A 17,715-nucleotide genomic window follows, 5' to 3' on the forward strand; every position below is an offset into this window, starting at 1 on the left:
GATAAATCCACCAGAGAATTAAGGAATTTTCTTTTCCTTCCCAAGTGACAGCCGGCGGTGTTCCCTTGGGACGGTGGGGGTCCCTCCTGCCTTATGCTCCGCCTCCTGATGACTTGGCTCTGGCCTGGCATGCTGGCCACCTGCCGGGCGTGCCCCACAGCACCCTTCCTCCCAGCAGGGGCGCACCTGGCACCTGGCTCCTCATCATCCCCGTCATCCCCCGGGGGCTTGCTCGGCCTTCTGCGAGGGCAGGGGTGACCCCTCATTCTAGAAGATCCTCTCCTATAGAGGGGTTCCATGGCAGAAACTTGGTATTTCTCTGTTCGGTAACCTCTCTCTCTAAAATGCTTTGTGATTTTTATTGGGAATGTGGCCTGGTTTATTCCTGGTGTAATTACTTGTCTTTGTTTTATAGGTCCTTAAGCGAACTCACTTTATAATGCTATTTTTGTTAAGGCTGTATAATTTCCTAAGTGTTTAATATTTTATATGTTCTTTGAATTATCCCCACATCTTGGGAAGCCACAGTAGGTTGAAAATTATCTAGATAGAAACAATTTATGGTGTTCCGAGTATATTCTTAAGTTTTTTGCTTATAAAATCTATCACTTGTTTTCTTTTTTTTTTAAGAAGAAGTTGTGTTTTTTTAAGATTTTATTTATTTATTTGACAGATAGATAGAGAGCATAAGTAGGCAGAGCGGCAGGCAGAGGGAGAGGGAGAAGTAGGCTCTCCGCTGAGCATGGAGCCGGACGTGGGGCTCGATCCCAGGACCCTGAGATCATGACCTGAGCGGAAGGCAGATGCTTAACCGACTGAGCCACCCAGGCGCCCCTCACTTGTTTTCTTTCTAAGGCTCAGTTTTAGAGAGAGGAGATGGCTAATGGCTTTTACTCCATGTGAACGGCGAAATGTCTGCGGACTCAGCTGGTGGGGAGAAACAGATCACAGTATCCAGGAAAAACTTTTTATGTGGAAAGAATATAACGACTCGATTTAGGCAAAACAGAGTTTAGCTCTTGAGAAATGCATTCGGAAGAAAAGATCTGGAATGTTGTTTCCAGTTTTCCAACTATTCCGTAATAGAAAAGATGTGAATCTGGGTACTTATCAAGTTTGGAACTCTAAAGTCTTGTCCTTGCTAACTTCTCAGGTCCTGATTATTTTATTCAGTGAACTAAAGGGGTATTTGGAACGAATTCTCCTTTCTGTCCTATCGCGTGCCTCCTCCAGGTCGTGTCTTGTCACGTGGTGGGCGAGGCCATTCAGTTCCTGGTCCGTGCGGGGCCCGCGTCCCCCGAAGACACGGGGCGCCAGATGTACGGTGCACGGCTCTCCCCGTTTCATCTACAGGTGAGTTTGGGTAGATCGAGTGAGGCATGGGAAGATGCTCATAAACCCATAGGGTAAGCCTGGTGTGATCGCGGGGCCCTGGTTTCCCAGGCTTTTATTAATCATTTATTTCATAATTTTCAAACTGTAGCCTTCTATGTTATATTGTATCTGTGGGAAATAAAGTGTGCGTCATGTATATGCACATACTGTGTACACGTAGACACACATATGTATCCACACCCACGCATACATGTATCTATAGCCATGTGCGTATGTGTATCATGAGCTCAGAGGTTGCCCAGCTACCGCTATTGGGAGATGCGATATTTTTCAAGGCGTTTAAAGAGATCAGGGGTGTTGCTGCCAAGCAGAGTTATGGTGAGTAGCATCGGCGGTGAGGACAGTGGTTCTGTTTGGGGACCCCAGGCCAGACCCCAGCCGTCCTCTGCAGCTGGGACACCCGTGTAGCCACTGGACGGGGCGTTCCTCTTTTTAGTTTTTGGGAAAAGTCAAATTTAAAAGAACCTTTACTCTTTTGTATAAGTTTGTCTGCGGACTCAGCACAGAGCATGCCCGTCGGCACATTCCTCCAGCAGCCTCGGCTCGCTGCGCGTCTGGGTCACATTTGGGTGATTCTGTCGTCTGTCATGCTTCTCCCTTATTACATTTGTCACGGTGCTCTGTGCTCAGTGAGGACGACCTGCTGAAAGCTCACATGGTGGTCACCATTTTTCAGCAATAAAGCATGTTTGGTTTTCTTTTTTTTTTTTTTTAGATGTAATGCTTTTGTATACTTAATAGACTACAGTATAGTGTAAATATAACTTTTACAAAAATACGTACTTATTTTAGAGAGAGAGTCCGAGAGCGTGAGACTGGGGGAGGAGCAGACAGAGAGGGAGAGGCAGAGGCAGACTCCCCACTGAGCGTGGAGCCTGACTCAGGGCTCAATCCCAGGACCCTGAGATCGTGACCTGGGCCCAAATCAAGAGTCAGACACTCAATTGACTGAGCCACCCTGGCGCCCCTAAATATAACTTTTATATGCACTGGAAGCCAAAACATTAACGTGACTTGCTTCATCGCAGTGTTCTGGAAGCAGGTCTGCTGTATTTCTGAGGTGTGCTCGTATATATTTTACATCGTATTAATAATGACTTCTAAGTAATTATACAGAGACATATATAATAATCATAATAGGCTTATTAGGGGAATTTCTGGTTGCCTGAACCATCAGATAACAGTGTGTCCCTCACATGAAGCAGGGGTCCACGGAAGCTCTGTTCAGCCAGCATGTGAACGTTGTGAATTTCTGGGTCTGTTTTAGGGGTCACTGCGGCTTCAACCCCATGTTTCCCCTCCTCTGTCCCCGTGCTTGGCTGCTAATTTGGGGGATGAGCCTAAGTCATACAGCACCCTCAACCACAAGGGAAGAGGATATTCCGTATGCTTTTCTTACGTAGACATGGTTTTGAAGAGCCGGGGCAAACAAGATTTTCTGGCTACCTAAATGGCTTTTTTTCTGCGAGCCAGCCCCCCGCAGCCCCCCTCACTAACACTCCCTTCCTGAGAGCTGAGGAGGGTGTTACTTCATGCACTTGTCGGATGTTCATGCCTTCCTGCTCCCCCAAACATTTTGGACAGTGTAATTGCAAAATAACTCCGAAGCCTGGGACACATGTAGCCGACGCCGGACACCTGTTTCAGGACGGAGTGAGTCTGGCAAGACCCATAAACCTCCACAAAAGACATGGAGTTTCCGAGATGCTGTTTATGTGCCATTTCATGCAGCTCAGAGACAAGTAACACAGTTGTATCTTGGATCTCTTAACACAGTTGAAAACCGCTCTGTGGATTCCCTCTGAAAGCAGAAGGAGCTACTGGAGATCGATCAGTTATTCATGCTGCCAGCAGGAGACACTCCTGTTCTGTTGTCCTTCAGATGAAAGGGGCACAAGGGGGCCCGCCTTGGTCTCGCTGCCCCACGACCTGCCTGGGCTGGGGGCGGACTCGGGGACTTGCAGCAACACAGTCAAGTGCACCTTTCCTGGCGTCACCCAGGATTATGGGGCAGGGGAAGGCGTCGCCTGTCTTACCCTGGTGCTGGTGTGAGCCGAGGCTCCCGAGGGGTGGGTAGTACTGTCTAAAGCCGCCCTTTCCTCCTTTGCTGAGGGTGGGGAAGGGACAGAGGCGAAGTGCTAGGATCCGTGCTTTGGAGAGAGTCTCTGGCTGAAAAACGAAGGGAGGGGTATTCGTTTGCTGTGCCTGCTGAAGCAAATCACTGCAAACTTAGCTTAAAATGTAAATGTAGGGTTACCTGGGTGGTGCAGTCGGGGGAGGACTGACTCTTGGTTTCGGCTCAGGTCACGATCTCAGGCTCATGAGATCGAGCCCCGCGTCGAGCTCCATGGTCGGCGCAGAGTCTGCTTGAATTCTCTCTGTACCGCCCCCCACCCCCCAGTGCTCGCTCTCTCTCTCTCTTTTCTAAAAAATAAATAATTAAAAAAAAAAAAAAGCATAAACGTATTATGTCCCCATTCTGGAGGCGCGATGTCCAACACAGGGTAACATCGGCGGGCAACCTTGCTGTCTGGAAGCTCTGGGATCATCCGCTTCCTTGCTCTTTGGGCTGTTGGCATGATTCAGTTCCTTACAACTGTAGGGCTGAGGGCCTGTATTCTTGCCGGCGGTTAGCTGAGGGCCGTTGGCAGCTTCTAGAGGCCACCTCGTTCCTGAGTTCCTGGCACCTTCCCTCCATCTTCAGGGCATCTCTCGCTGGCCTGCTCTCTTGCCTTCTTCTTCCGTCTCTGAGGGCTCGCTGGGATGACCCAGCGTTATCCCTCCATTCACGGTCCTTACCCTGGCCCTCCTGAAAAGCCCCCTTTGTTGTATCTGGTCACATATTCCCAGGTTCCGAGAACTTGGGTGTGGACACCTTTGGTGGGGGGCATTGTGCTGCCACCACGGATGGGTCCAATCCGATGGGTTATTGCAAGAGCTCAGAGTCCAGTTGGAGGGCGTGCGTTGGCCCAGGCAGGAAAGGATGAGAACACCGTGTGTTACGTGCACAGCCTCAGGGAGTGTGGGAGCGTGGGGTTGGGCTAAGCATCCCCCTTCCCTCCCGTTCCTCCCTGTCCTGCGTGCCTTGCTATCACTCCCAGACGAGAGTCCAAGGCACAGAGAATTCCTCACTAAGAATGAGTGCAGAGCCCCTTAATGACACCTGGCCTCAGCCTCCAATGCTGAGAATCCTCTGGTAGGTCGAGGCCGAGGAGGGTGCTGGCGGGAGGGGTGGGGTGAAGGGCAGGCCCAGGGAGTTTAGAGCTTTCCTTCCCATTTCGAAAGGTAAGGGGTGGCCAGGCAGGTGTCTAGGGAAATAAATGAACACATGCGTGCACACACACTGAGATGCACACGGACACACACACGGACGCGCGTGGAGGTTTTGCTAGAGCGTGTAGCTCTCCGGTCACTTTGTGTTTTGATAGCTGGAGCTCCACATGACAGAGAAGAGAGAGGACATCCAGATCAAGTGGTCCTTCATCAGCGCTCCGGAGACGGCCATTACGGTCCAGCCCAAAGCAGTGGTGGAGGTCAGTCTGTGGGTTTTTATGACCCTCCCCCCATCGGCGTACGTCAGAACACATGCACGTCGTGACCCCCTGATCTGGGGAATAGAGGCTCTGCCCAGCGCCCCTCCCATGTGGGCAGGCTTCTCCCCTCCTCCGGGAGCATGGGGCCACCCTGACGGGGCAGGAGGGACCGCGGCTGTGCTGGATGTAATGCTGGGCCCTCAACCCAGCCGCACCTGCCATCACCTGGCAGCTTTAGAAAGCCCTGGGCCTGCCCCCTGATGCCCCCCACGCAGGTTTCCTTGGGCCTGGAATTGTTTCTAGTGCTCTTGTGCGGCCGAGGCTGAGGACCACTGACGTCCTGTCGCCGCGGGGTTCCTCGACGGGCTGTCATGCTTGCTCGTCAGACCTTCTGTCCTTCCCTGTGGCACTCCCCAGACAGCTCAGGTTGCGGCCGTGGGCTGGCTCCCAGGGCCAGGCATCTCTCCCCCCAGTTTCTGCAAAAGTGCATCTCAAATTGGAAGGCAGTCTCTCTGCTTCCCACGGTCCGAAGTGTTGGAGGAAATGAATTTGGAAGCAGGGAGTGGGTGGATAAAGTCACATTGGGGTCACTTTCAGCGGCTGGAAAGATCATGCAAAATCATGTGTGCCAGAGGCTCGGCTGATTAGTGATTCCTTTGCAGGGGTGGGATTTTTATGATGGTTGTTCGCAGTCTTGCTCTGTTTCAGACTCTTGTTCAACCACGAAGAGATCCCCAGCAGCTAAGTATGGGACTGTAAGCCTCTGTCCATACCTGTTTATACCTTTCATGCCTTGATATAAATGCATGCAGTTTTTTGTTGTTTTTAAGATGAATAAGCTTGAATTGTAACTCCTAACTGGCATACATCTGAACTGTCATTTTTCCTGGCCATTCGGTCACACCAGGGGCTCGGACTGTTTCCCAGGAGGCCTGGTTCCTGTCCTGTTTCCTCTTCCTTCCCACATTTGCATCTCCTGGTCCACCCTGCGCTGTGGTCAGGCCGGCCGTGCACGCAGAACGTTCCCGTGGCCTGCTGTCTCAGCACCATGGCTGACTTGCACCTGCCTTTGCACCAGAATGCCCTGCCGAGGGGGGCAGACCCCTGTGTCCAGGACTCCTTGAGTTAATTCTTCCTCTGTGTGCTTGGGTGACCAGCTTGGTATCAGTTGAGTGCACTGTCTCCTGCTAGGACTCACTTTTAGGTTTTGTCCCCCATCTTTGTAAATTTACACGGATTTTTTTTGAAAATGTAAAATATTCACACGGTTCAAAAGTCAAAATTGTGTGAAACCTTCTACTCAGACGTCCAGCCTCCACCCTGTCCCTCCCACCCCATCCACCCCTGCACACTGTAACTTTGTTCATTAATTAGTTCGTGTTTATCTGTCCCGGGTTTCTTTTTGCAAAAACAGTCTTATTCCCCAGTTCTTACCCAGAGGGTGGCATGTTCACATCTTGCCCCCCAGTGTCCCACGGGCTTCTCTGACCGTCACGTGCTCCCCATGGGAATGAGAAGCGAGACTCTCCAAGTGTAGCATTAAGCCAGCCCCTTGGGAGCCGGTCCTGTGGGCGCGGGACCCAAGCCTCTGGGGCCTCCGGTGGATGTGGTGTTATGGGGGGCAGGGGGTTGGCCCAAGCCAGCTGCTCATCTGGGCAGGAGCTCGGACATCTGAGCACCCCAACACTCATCTTCACCCTTGATTTCCTCCTCTGTAAAGGGACAGGAAGTCGTGGGGGTTAAAGAAAGACTTGAGTATGTAAACAAAATGAGGTCCATCCACATGATGGAATATTTTTCAACCATAAAAAAAAAAGAAAAACTGTGATGCTTTCTACCAAGACGAAGGAACCCTGGGAAGGTCATGCCGAGTGAGAGAAGCCCGACATGGAACACGTGTGTGGGAGCCCATTGCTGGGAGATCTTCCCCAACAGGCAAATCATGCAGGTGGCAGGCGGATCAGGGGCAGGTCGGGGCCGTTGGTGGGGAGGGGCAGAGGGTGGGGGTGGGGAGGGGCGGGGAGTGACTGCTGGTGGGTGAGAGATAGGGTAAGCGATAACCTCTCGATGGTCGCTGCACAACACCAAACACACCGAATACCACTGAAATGTCTACTTTAAAATGGTTAATTTTATGTGACGTGAATTTGACCTCCGTTAAAAAAGAAGATAGGGATATCAAGGACCTATTGAAGAGAAAGACGACAGAGTGGTGGTTTTAAGTGCACACTCGTGAGCCTTGTGACCCCACACGTGTTAATTAACGTCTCTGTGTGCTGGTTTCCTCGTCAGCAAAATGGGGATAATGATATTCAAGGTGCTTGCGAAGATTAAATGAGTTAATACATATAAGTGCATAGACTTGAGCCGGACATAGCCTAAGAGTGATGGAAGTGTTAGCTGTTTTGATAATTATTAGAGTTTCTAGCAGAGTAGACGTTCAGTAATGGGCAGAGTGGGATTAAGTTTGCTGTGACAAGCCAGCCAGCCCTCCGCAGGCTAACCTCTGCAAGGCGGGAGGTTTTCCCTAGGCCTGTGGTCCTGGTGGGAGTCCCTGCGTGCAGATGTCCTGTCCCCTGAGCAGGGTGGGGACGTTGGAGCCCCTCAGCGAGGGCGTCTACACCAGAGGGTGGACCGTTCCTCCCTGTGACCGCACCACAATCGATATATCTGTTTAGCTATCGACGGATACTTAGGTGGTTTCCAGCTTGGGGCTTTATGAATAATGGTGCTGTGAACATTCTGGAACACAAGAATGCCTTTCTGTTGGGGAGTAATTATTACAGCTTTATGGAGTTGACACCTGATAATATAAATCATCCAGCTTTGTTCCTCTACAAGCTTATCTTTCTTATTGGGCCCTTTCATTTACTTGAAGCCTTTTTAATTAAAAAAAAAAAATACCCAATGTCATGCGAGAAAGAAAAAACACACCTGTCCGAGAGGGTCTACACAGAGAAAGCAACATGTTTGTATACTGCGCCAGCCTTGATTGTTACCATTTTAAAAATAAGGAGCAGGAATTATTTCTGAGACCAGTAAGGAGGACCCTGTCTCCCAGAGGAGATCGGACGTCCCGGAGCCCGGGCTGCCCCCCGCGTGCTTGGTCCCGGGGATGCAGTGCAGTCGCCTGACACCTACCCTCCTGTCGCACGGCGCACAGTCAGGAAGTGATTTGGCGGCTTCCCCCTCTTTTGGCAGGACCGGGTGGCGGAGACCGATGCCGTGTCTGAAACTCTCAAGGATATCTTGAGGTGCCTGGTTAGTGCTGCCTCCCCGTCGGTCGTTCTGAGCACCAAGCCTGTGGATGTGAGGGACGTTCAGGTAAGCCGCGGAGGGTGGCGCTTCACCACCCATTAGGGATCCCGGTCCCCCTCCTGGAGAACCTGCGTGCGTTTCGAATGTTCCTCCGCCCGCCGTGGTAGAACAAGAATGCCCGACTGCTTGCTGGGCGAGCTGCGAGTTCAGGGCACAGGGTTCCAGAGCCCCGTGGGACGGGAGAACAGGTGTCTGGGCGACTTCGCATGGTCCAGGCCTAGCCCTGAGCCTCTGCCTTTCTGGAGCCGAAACTCGACTTTTCACTGTCCACTCGGCCTGTGGCCTCGGATCTCATCCTTCCAGGACTGAGGTAGCTGGGAAACCCAATTAGCCATGAGAACGTGCCCCCGAAGCAAGGTGGCTTTTTATATGTATGTAAAATATCCAATTATATAATAGCCTCCGTAGTTGCATGAGCCAAGCATATATTTATATACAAAATGTATATTTATTCATCTACACCAAAACCTATTATAAGGAATTGGCTCACGTGATTACGGAGGCTGACGAACCCCGGGATCTGCAGGGTGAGTCAGCAAGCTGGAGGCCCAGGAGCGCCGGCGGTGGAGTTCCGTAGTTCCAGCCTGAAGGCCAGCAGGCTTGAGAGCCATGGAGAGCTGGTGTCTCCATTCAAGTCTAAAAGCAGGAAAAAACTGATATCCCAGCGTGAAGCCTGTCAGGCTTGAGGAACCCCCTCTTTTTCAGGGGAAGTCAGCCTTTGTTCTAGCAGACCTTCAACTGATTGCATGAAGCCCACCCACATTAGGGAGGGCAATCTCTTTCACTGGGTCTTTTGATTTAAATGTTCATCTCATGCAAAAATAGCCTCACAGAAACACCCGGAACAACGTTTGAACAAATACCTGAGCAACCCCGTGACCCTGTCACATCGACACATACAATTAACCATCACACACAGACAACTGAAATATTTCATCTCCATCCCAGACATGTGATCGCTCTGGCCCTTGTGCTCACTGACTTGGATCCTAAGGACTTTTGCAATTCTTGCAGCTCACAGTTGGCAAGGTCCTGGTTCACAGTAGTGTTTTCTAAATGGTGACCTTGAGAGGTTGGTAAGCTTTCCCCCAAAAAACATCTGAGGTCAGATCAGTACCCAGGGTCCCTTCCTGGAAGGCTCTGTTTGTGCAGAGACCTGTGATGTCTCTGAGAAGCCTTTCCAGGATTCCCAGAACTTGGTACTTAAGGGACCCCCCCCCCTTTTAAAGATTTTATTTATTTATTTGAGAGGGAGAGTGGGCAGGAGGGAGAAGGAGAGCATCTGGAGCAGAATCCACAATGAGCGCAGAGCCAGACCTGGGGCTCGATCCCACAAATGCAAGATCATGACCTAAGCCAAAACCAAGAGTCAGACACTTAACTGACTGAGCCACCCAGAGGCCCCCGGACCCCTTTTAAGGAGTACTCACAGCCGCGAGGGAAGGGAGGAAGCCAGTTTGGGAAATGGTTAGAGGAGCCTTTTCTCTGTGGAAACGCCTCGATGCCCACTTGCGGACATGATGATGGACACTGGTCCCGGCAGCACCTGCCTCTGTATCACCTGGATGACACTTAGATACTCCCCACCTGGATGGCGGATCTGCCTGATGGCCCTCGCCGTGTGTGTCAGGCCAGTGTCCGGCTTGGTGCAGGTGGGCAGTGGGCGCCTGCAGCCTGGAGAGGGCCTCCCACATTCTCGTCACCACCTGGCCTGGGGCAGGTGCGAACCCAAGGCAAGCTCTGCTTCCGGGCTCCACTCACAGCCAGGTTCCAGGGAGCCCCTCTGGCTGAGCACACTGCTGCTTCACTCGGGTTATTTGGATGTAAAAGGCTCCCAGGCAGGGCAAGAGGTTATGGTGGATTGGGACCCTGCCTTCCCATAAAAATGGAAAATTGTTCCCAAGCCGAGCACAGGGTCAGGCCCCCCGTGCGGATTGTCCCCAAGACCCCGCCCCGTGACAGGTGGTGGGTGGCTGCCTCTTCTTCTCCCCCGGTCACTGCTCTTGGTTTTCTGTTTGCAGAATCTACAACGCACTTTATCTACTCCTCAGGAATCCTGCCCTCCCAAACCTCCAAGGGCTCACGAACTCAGATTACTGGTGAAGAACATCCGAGCCTCGCTGCTAAATGATCCTGGGGCTTCAGGCAGGTGGCCGGGCTGCAGGAAGCCCCGGGGGGCGCGGGGGGCCCTGCCAGCAATAGAAGTGACTGTTCCACCACACAGCAGAGCAAGGGGTGACCTGCAGGTTCTCAGTGGCCTCTGAGTTTCCCGTGGCACCCCCAATTGGGTCTGCAGTGTGATCCTGCCTTTGAGCACAGAGCCCCTGAAAACCAGAATAGTAATGTGAGACCGTTAAACAGCCGTCCCAATTTTGCAGGCAGGAAGGCTAAGGGAAAAAAGGAATGCAATCGTAACCTTGCCCTTTTCTTTCATCTGGAAGGCACCCCCCCTTTTTTTTTAACTACTGAACATGTAAATACATGTTGAGCATCCCTGACTGCTACGTAATGCGCACCTTCTCCTTTCCTAGAAGACGGGGCACCACGTGGGCGGTTTACAGAGTGTCAGAAGGGCTTCGGGCCCATCGGGGACCCTCCAGTGCTAGGAGAGGCTGTTATCTGAGTGAGGACAAGTGTTGCAGAGCAGATCCTTCTTTTTAGGTGGTCCTGAATGGCTGCCCAGACCCCAAATGCACAGCAGCCTGGAATGGGACCCATCCTTCCACTGCGATTCGATTTTGCTGAGAACAGGAATGAATTCTTTATTGTCTGAAGCTGCTAAGGGTTACTTATGTGCAGGGAGTGTCTTCCAGTCCCCAAAGCACAGACTGTCCACATTTAACAACCAAGACTCTGTGCAAAGCCAGCTGTGGGTGATGTCCTCGGGGGTCCCTCCCTGTTCCTGGCCTCTGTGGGCAGGTCACATCTGGGCCTGTGTCTCCCGTCAGAGGTGATCGTGAAGATCAGTACGATGATGTGCGTGGAATACCTAACGCTGTGCGGTGTCCGGTCCAGTGGTTACTGGTTACACATTATGTTCACAGCTCTGTGCATGGGACAGGCATTGCCTAGAAGCAGAAATGACTGTTGACTAGTGACATGTCCCATCCCCCAGATCACAGACCCCCAAACAGGTCTCTCTGTCTGAGCTGAGTCAGGTATAAAAGCACACCCCTCATAAGTAGGGATATGGGTTCTCTGTGTGGTGTCCCCAAATTCAGGGGTCACCCCAGACGCCTCTCCTTTTGCAAGCTGGTCATCTTGTCCAAAAGTGGGGGCCACATCTGCTGTTGTAATGTTGCCCCTGGGGAGTGTCCCTCCTCCAGGGCGGGGAGCAGGGGCTCTTGAGGTCCACCATCCAGGCCAAAGGATAGCAAGTTGGGGATCAAAAATCTTAAACTCTAAGTGAGGTGCTTTGAGAGTTTGTTAATGGCAAATGAAATAAAGAATAGTCCCTCCGACGTGGGTGAGCCAAGACAGGCGTTTAATTCAGCCTGTTATATGCAAAATGTGTATGCACATAACGCAATTTAAAAAATAGAAATGCCCCTTTGTTTGATTGCAGGCAACATTAATCCACAGTGTGTAGTTCGGCTGAACGATCCCGTTCAGAAGTTCAGCGCCCTCGCGACAAACACCACCGACCTCAGCTGGGAAGAAGAATTCACCTTGTGCGTACAGCCTGGTAAACGCGGGCTTGCGAGGGCGGAGCTCCCCCGCTCACGGCTGCCAGGCCCCGAACTCAGCGTGTAGCACTGTCCATACCCAAAACAGAAACATTCAAAAAATTACTTTTGAAAAGGTGTATTAAACATCCGAGGTAGCTTTAGGTTGAATCTGGGTTTCTTTCTGAAGGCAGCTCTGGGTATGAGTTTCCCCCTGGCCCGTGTCCTGCCCTGTCCGGAGAGCACTCTGGTCAGGCTCCCTCGACTTTAGAAGTACCCGCCGTCTGGAGCAGAAGGGAGGGGACTTCGGGTTGATACCGGAACCTGACTGGGAACAAAGGGAACAGTATGGCCCATTTAGAAGAAACGGTGTAGGAATTCTAAGTAATGTATCCTGGAGCAGCGTCCCCCAGCACCTTAAGAAGCCGGACTCGGCCCAGGAACGTACAGATGGCTTCGTGAGAGCGATGAACTGAATCCCTTGTGATGATGGATCAAAGGAAAAAACATACTGATCTCGATACATGCTGAGATGATCAGTGATATTTCCTGCGCATTCCTAATTTAAAATCTTAATTAGAACACGATTAATGGCCACTTCTTTAATAAGCTAAGAGAAATCACTGTAACGGACAAAGACCAGAAGTAGTCCCGTTAAAGCCAAGACAAAGATACCAGCTGTTTTGTTCTAGAAGTATGGGTAGGGCGGTTAGAGGAGGAAGGGAATAGTGTGTAAGTACCGAAAGGAAGAGGCAAAACGAATCACTTGGAGGTGATAGGGTTGCATATCTAGACGACTCAAGAAAATCAGTTAAAACTATCAGAAATAATAATAGGAAACTCCTATAAATATTTCAGTAAAGTGGCTGACTCTAAAACTGTAGAAATCGATTGCTTTCTGAGGCTTATTAAACAGTGAACAATTGGAAAGTGTCCTGGCAGGAGGTGTCCCGTGTATAATATAAAGAGCTTTTATAAATCCGTAATGAAAATACGAGTCCTCTCCTGGAAAACCGGGAAAAATGTCTGAGCTAGAAAATAGAAAACAAGAACTATAGCCAGAAACTTCAGAAAAGTTGTTCAATCTCAGCAATAGTTAAAGAAATACAAATGTAAACAGAAGAGAGAATTTTTTCACCTTACAAGTTGGTAAAGAATAGGCGAGGGAGCATGGCTGGTGGAAGTGTAAATTGGAAGAAAATTCCAGAAATTCCATTCCGGAAGTCCTCAATATGTATCCAAAAAAAAAAAAAAAATCTCTTTAATGCATGTACCTTTTGACTGGCATTTACAGTCTTCCTAAGGAAATAATCACACAGTGTGTACAAAGATAGGTATAAGGGTGTTTATCTCATCTTGTTTATAATAACGAAATGTTAGAAACAACCAAGCCATTATTAAGGGTTGGTTATTAAGGACTGGACTAAATAAAATCTCCTACGGCCAGATAGGAGGACACTGGATGCCTATTAAAAGGGGCATTGCTCTATACTCTCTGACCTAGAAAGAGGTCTGATATCTTAAGTGAAAAATACAGGTTACAAAAGCAAAGTATACCGTGCTCTATGTTTTGTTTTTTGATAAATACATAGCTACAGTAACTACTAGCCGCATGTGGCTCTTTAAATTTGAATGAATTAAAATGCAACAAAATTAAGTTCAGGCCCTTGGTTTGCACGGGCCTCGTTTTGAGCTCTCAGTGGCCGTTTGTGGCTAGTGGCCACCAGGTTGGATAGCGCCTAGAAGGACATCTCCATCGTCAGCCAGAAAGCAGCAGAGAATTCTAGGAGACTACAAACCAAATAATAACATAACTGTTTGGGGATGGGGAGGTGGCAGATAATCTTTATACTAATGGAGATTTGTATTTCTTTCTATAATCAGAAAAAGAATACTGTTTCAAGAAATAATAAAGCATTTGTAAGGATTCCCAGCACTTTTTTTCCTTTCTGCAGTGAGCTGAATGCCAAGTCGAAGGAGTTGCACCTGCAGATTTCAGGGGATGCGCAGTCCTCGGAAGGTGGGTCTCGAGCAGGCAGAGGGAGGCCCTGCTCTCTGGGAGGGGTCACCCAGCCGCCTTGACCACGGCCTGGAGAAGCTGGGAGGCAGGGTGGGCCTGCCCTGAAACCACTCCGGTCTTCCCGAGGCAATGTTTCCTTGAAAGTCCATTTCAGTTATTAGCAGGGTCATACATTTTGGAAAAGAATATACTCAACTGGTTTTTGCCTTTTTTTTTTTTTTAAACAAATACCTAAACTCTTTTATTTGGCAATTCTTGGCTTCAAGAAGCCCTTCTCAACCTCTTAGCCTTAATAAACGCGTTCTGTTGTGTTCCTAATTGTGGCAAAATGCATATACCATAGAAGTTCCCATCTTAACCATTTTTGGGTGTAAAATTCACTGGCATTAAGTACATTCACACTGGTGTGGGACCATCAGCACCATCCACCTCCCGGACTTTTTCCTCTTGCCAGGCTGAGACCCTGTCTTCCCCATTCCCTTCTTCCCCAGCCCCTGGCACGCCCCCCATTCTGCTTTCTGTCTCTGTGGATTCCAGCTGGCTTTTCCTTATAAAATAAGCCACAGCAGCTTATACTGGACACATTGCTGTAGAGACAAGAAAGCAACAATTAAAGGTAAAATCACAAACGGGAACACGGACCTGTATGTATGCATGTGTGTAACTCGGGAGTTTCAGTATGTATTAGGTTTTTAAAAATGCCCATAAACATACCAAAATTAGGAGCGGGGGACCCTTACGTGGCTTATCCTGCTAAGAGACCAAGCCATTTGGTTGTCTCCCAGAGTTACAAAGACACAGAAAAAAGCCAATTCAAGCTTCTGTTTATTAGCAAGAATTCTTTTTCTTTTTTTTTAAAGATTTTAAATTTTTAAAGATTCATTTATTTTAGAGAGAGAGAAAGGGGCAGAGGGAGAGAGAATCCTCAAGCAGACTCCATGCAGAGCGCAGAGCCCGACCCTAGGACCCTGAGATCATGACCTGAGCCGAAATCAAGAGTTGGCCGCTTAACCGTCGGAGCCATCCAGGCACCCCCATTAGCAAGACTTCTGAGCTAATTTCCTTGATTCTCTTGTCTTGGGATAAGATCAGTGAGGTGCTTCTGAGATAAGAACGAACATTCCAGGAGAGGGCGTGTGGTTTGAACCCAGGATGGGCCGATGTTTGCCCTGAGAGAAGCCGACTCCTAGTCCACTCCTGAGGCACCACTCCTTTGGCTCCTTTGGAGGTTCATTCCTGTACAACCCGATGGGATCTATGAAATTTCACATTAAAAACAAAAAACAAAAACAGAACAAAGGACAGCTGTAGGACCTTTACCGAGACTCCCATAGTTTTGACATTTTGCCCAATTTGCTTTATTATCTGTGCTCACACTTGGTGGTTGCTCGATTTTGCTTGCTGTCTCTGCATGCGCACAAATGCGTGTGCACACGTGCTGGAGGGTAAATGTGTGAGCATTTGAGGGTATCAGGCTGGGTACTCCTCCTTTCTTAGGTGCATATTTCCTAAGAATAAGGATATTCACTTCTGTGTCCACACCCCAGCTGTCCGCTTCCTAAATCTGCACCGGTTTCTCTAACCTGCCGCCTGCCTTCCGCTTCATCGGTTGGCCCCGTCTCCTTCAGAGCAGTTACCTTCCACTCTTCCACAGGATTAGATTCTGCCTTGACTCTCCTGTCTCTTTCGCCTCCTTTGGTCTGGAGCATGTCCACCACCTCTGTCTCTGGTGTTCTAGAACATTCTGAAATGTCCTGAACCTGGAGGATGTTGGAGCGGACAGGACGTGTTGGGAGTTCTGGTTGCAGTGGCGGCTCCCGCTGACCCCTGCTCCCATGGAACCCTGTGGAAACATATCTTTACTTGTCTCCTGTCTTTTTAGCTCTGTTGGCGATGACAACCATTCCTTTGGATTTATTCAAGAAGCAGCCTTCTGGGCCCCAGAGCTTTACGTTGACCAGCGGGTCCTCCTTTGGCAGCTCGGTGCTGGGTTCAGTCACTGCAGAGGTACGACGTCATTCTCTACCATGGCCAAGCTCCAGCTTGACCCACTTGAGATTAGGAGCATCTTTACCTTGTCAGTCCTTCTTACGCTTGCTTCAAGCAGGAAACAGGACGCTCACCTAAGAGGAGCTCCCATTTTGTACTGCGCATTTCTAGACGCGAATGGGACACTTCCTGCCCATGACTGTGTTGAGTGGTCTGCCGCATGGGGACCTTTCCATGATGCCGTGTCACGTGGGCCTAACCCAGAAAGGGCCCTTCGATTTCGTTTGGGTCTCCAAGCCTTTGTGCCCACCGTCAGGCGCTGAGTGGCTGGGTCTGAGCAGGGGACTTCTCACCTGTCGGTTCTGGGGGAAACCCAGATTAATGCCAGGAAGGCAGTAGTACTAAGCGACGTTGATTGACAAAGTCAGGTTATTGCAGAGGAGGGCAGCATGCACGCCCAGGGGTTGATATTGGTGCTGCACGAAATGCGTAACCGGCTTTCTCTGCAGTTTTCTTACCTAGAACCCGGTGAAGTGAAATCCCGGCAGACCCCTCCACCTGCTCCTGCTGCAAAGGTAGAAAAAGACCGCACGGTGATGCCATGTGGGACTGTGGTCACTACTGTCACTGCTGTGAAAACCAAGCCTCGCTTCGACACGGGGAGGGCGTCCCCGCTGAGCTGTGGTGAGTGCAGGCCGTGCAGACTCGCGGCCCACAGCCCGTGAGCATCTTGTCTCTGTGTGGTTCACACGGTCTCATGGCCCAGAAAGAAGGGTAACTGGCCAGACTTGGGCTTAGCTTTTTGAGTTTTAGCCAATTACCTTTCTATTTTCTCAAATAGCTACATGACATGCCGAGGCAAGGTTCAACCCTGTAGTGCATGCTGAAGCTAAAAACCTAGATATTAGAGGAAACATCTAGTTCAGTGAACTACCCAATTACACTCACAGGGGGACAACCCGCTATCTTGAAACATTAGATGTAAGTGATCAGTGTAAGTTCTTAGGTTGAGAATCCGTTTTTTAGAAGGCCTGGTGTGCAGTCACTTGAGATCTAGCTGAATTCTGTACCTGTCCCCCCAGCCTCTGCCCCAGAGACAACTTCTGTTTAAGTGTAGCAGTTACTATTTTATTTGTATTTATACTGTGTTTCTGCTTCCACGTAGATAATGTATTCTCTTCCCAGAACAGGTTGCCTGGCACCACCGTTCTTGAATACAAAACAAAGTGAAATTCTGGCTTAATTAAAATGTTTCTGAAATTTTATTTAAACCCAGGTTCCCAGCATTCTTTTGGGTCCTCGCCTCCCCTACCTCCCTCCCCCCCAAAATGAGAGACTGTTAAAAAAAATCCAAATGGATGGGGTTGCGTGAGAGGTGTGATTTCACCTTCCGGGAACTGTAGGTTCAGATGGCTTTTGGGGCCATTGTGATCTGGATTTTCTCCTGGCAGAGTCTCCCCTGAAGACACCTGTCAAGGTGCAGGTGATCGAGAAGGACATCTCTGTCCAAGCCATCTCCTGCCACGGGGCTCCTGTCAGTAAGACCTTCTCTTCTTCGGACACAGGTAACGGGGCGCGTGCTCACGGCGTCCTCCCTCTCGCCTCCTTCCAGGCTCTCCTCCTGTCTTTCTCATCTGTCCACAGGTCAGCATTTCCTTTTCGGAGTTTGGGAGGCACTTTTTTGAGTAATAAGAGCAGAATGAGGAGGAGACTGGGGGAATGGAAGACAAGCAGAGACCAGGGGTGGCATTAAGTTTTAGCAGACGCTTTCACAAAATAAACATGAAAACCCAGT

General features: G+C 49.9%; 1 protein-coding gene across 1 annotated transcript in view; it reads left to right on the top strand.

Annotated features, from left to right (window-relative positions):
• C2CD2 (C2 calcium dependent domain containing 2) overlaps positions 1-17,715 on the top strand; it is a 51,217-nt gene that overhangs the window by 18,720 nt on the left and 14,782 nt on the right. Inside the window, exons 3-11 of the mRNA XM_021679264.2 lie at positions 1,234-1,353; positions 4,824-4,928; positions 8,130-8,252; positions 10,298-10,391; positions 11,812-11,917; positions 13,867-13,931; positions 15,814-15,938; positions 16,430-16,604; positions 17,372-17,485. Coding sequence (XP_021534939.1) covers positions 1,234-1,353; positions 4,824-4,928; positions 8,130-8,252; positions 10,298-10,391; positions 11,812-11,917; positions 13,867-13,931; positions 15,814-15,938; positions 16,430-16,604; positions 17,372-17,485 — 1,027 coding nt within the window. The remainder of the gene's footprint in view (positions 1-1,233; positions 1,354-4,823; positions 4,929-8,129; positions 8,253-10,297; positions 10,392-11,811; positions 11,918-13,866; positions 13,932-15,813; positions 15,939-16,429; positions 16,605-17,371; positions 17,486-17,715) is intronic.

This window comes from Neomonachus schauinslandi, chromosome 1 (genome assembly GCF_002201575.2).
Source record: "Neomonachus schauinslandi chromosome 1, ASM220157v2, whole genome shotgun sequence".
Lineage (NCBI taxonomy): Eukaryota > Metazoa > Chordata > Mammalia > Carnivora > Phocidae > Neomonachus > Neomonachus schauinslandi.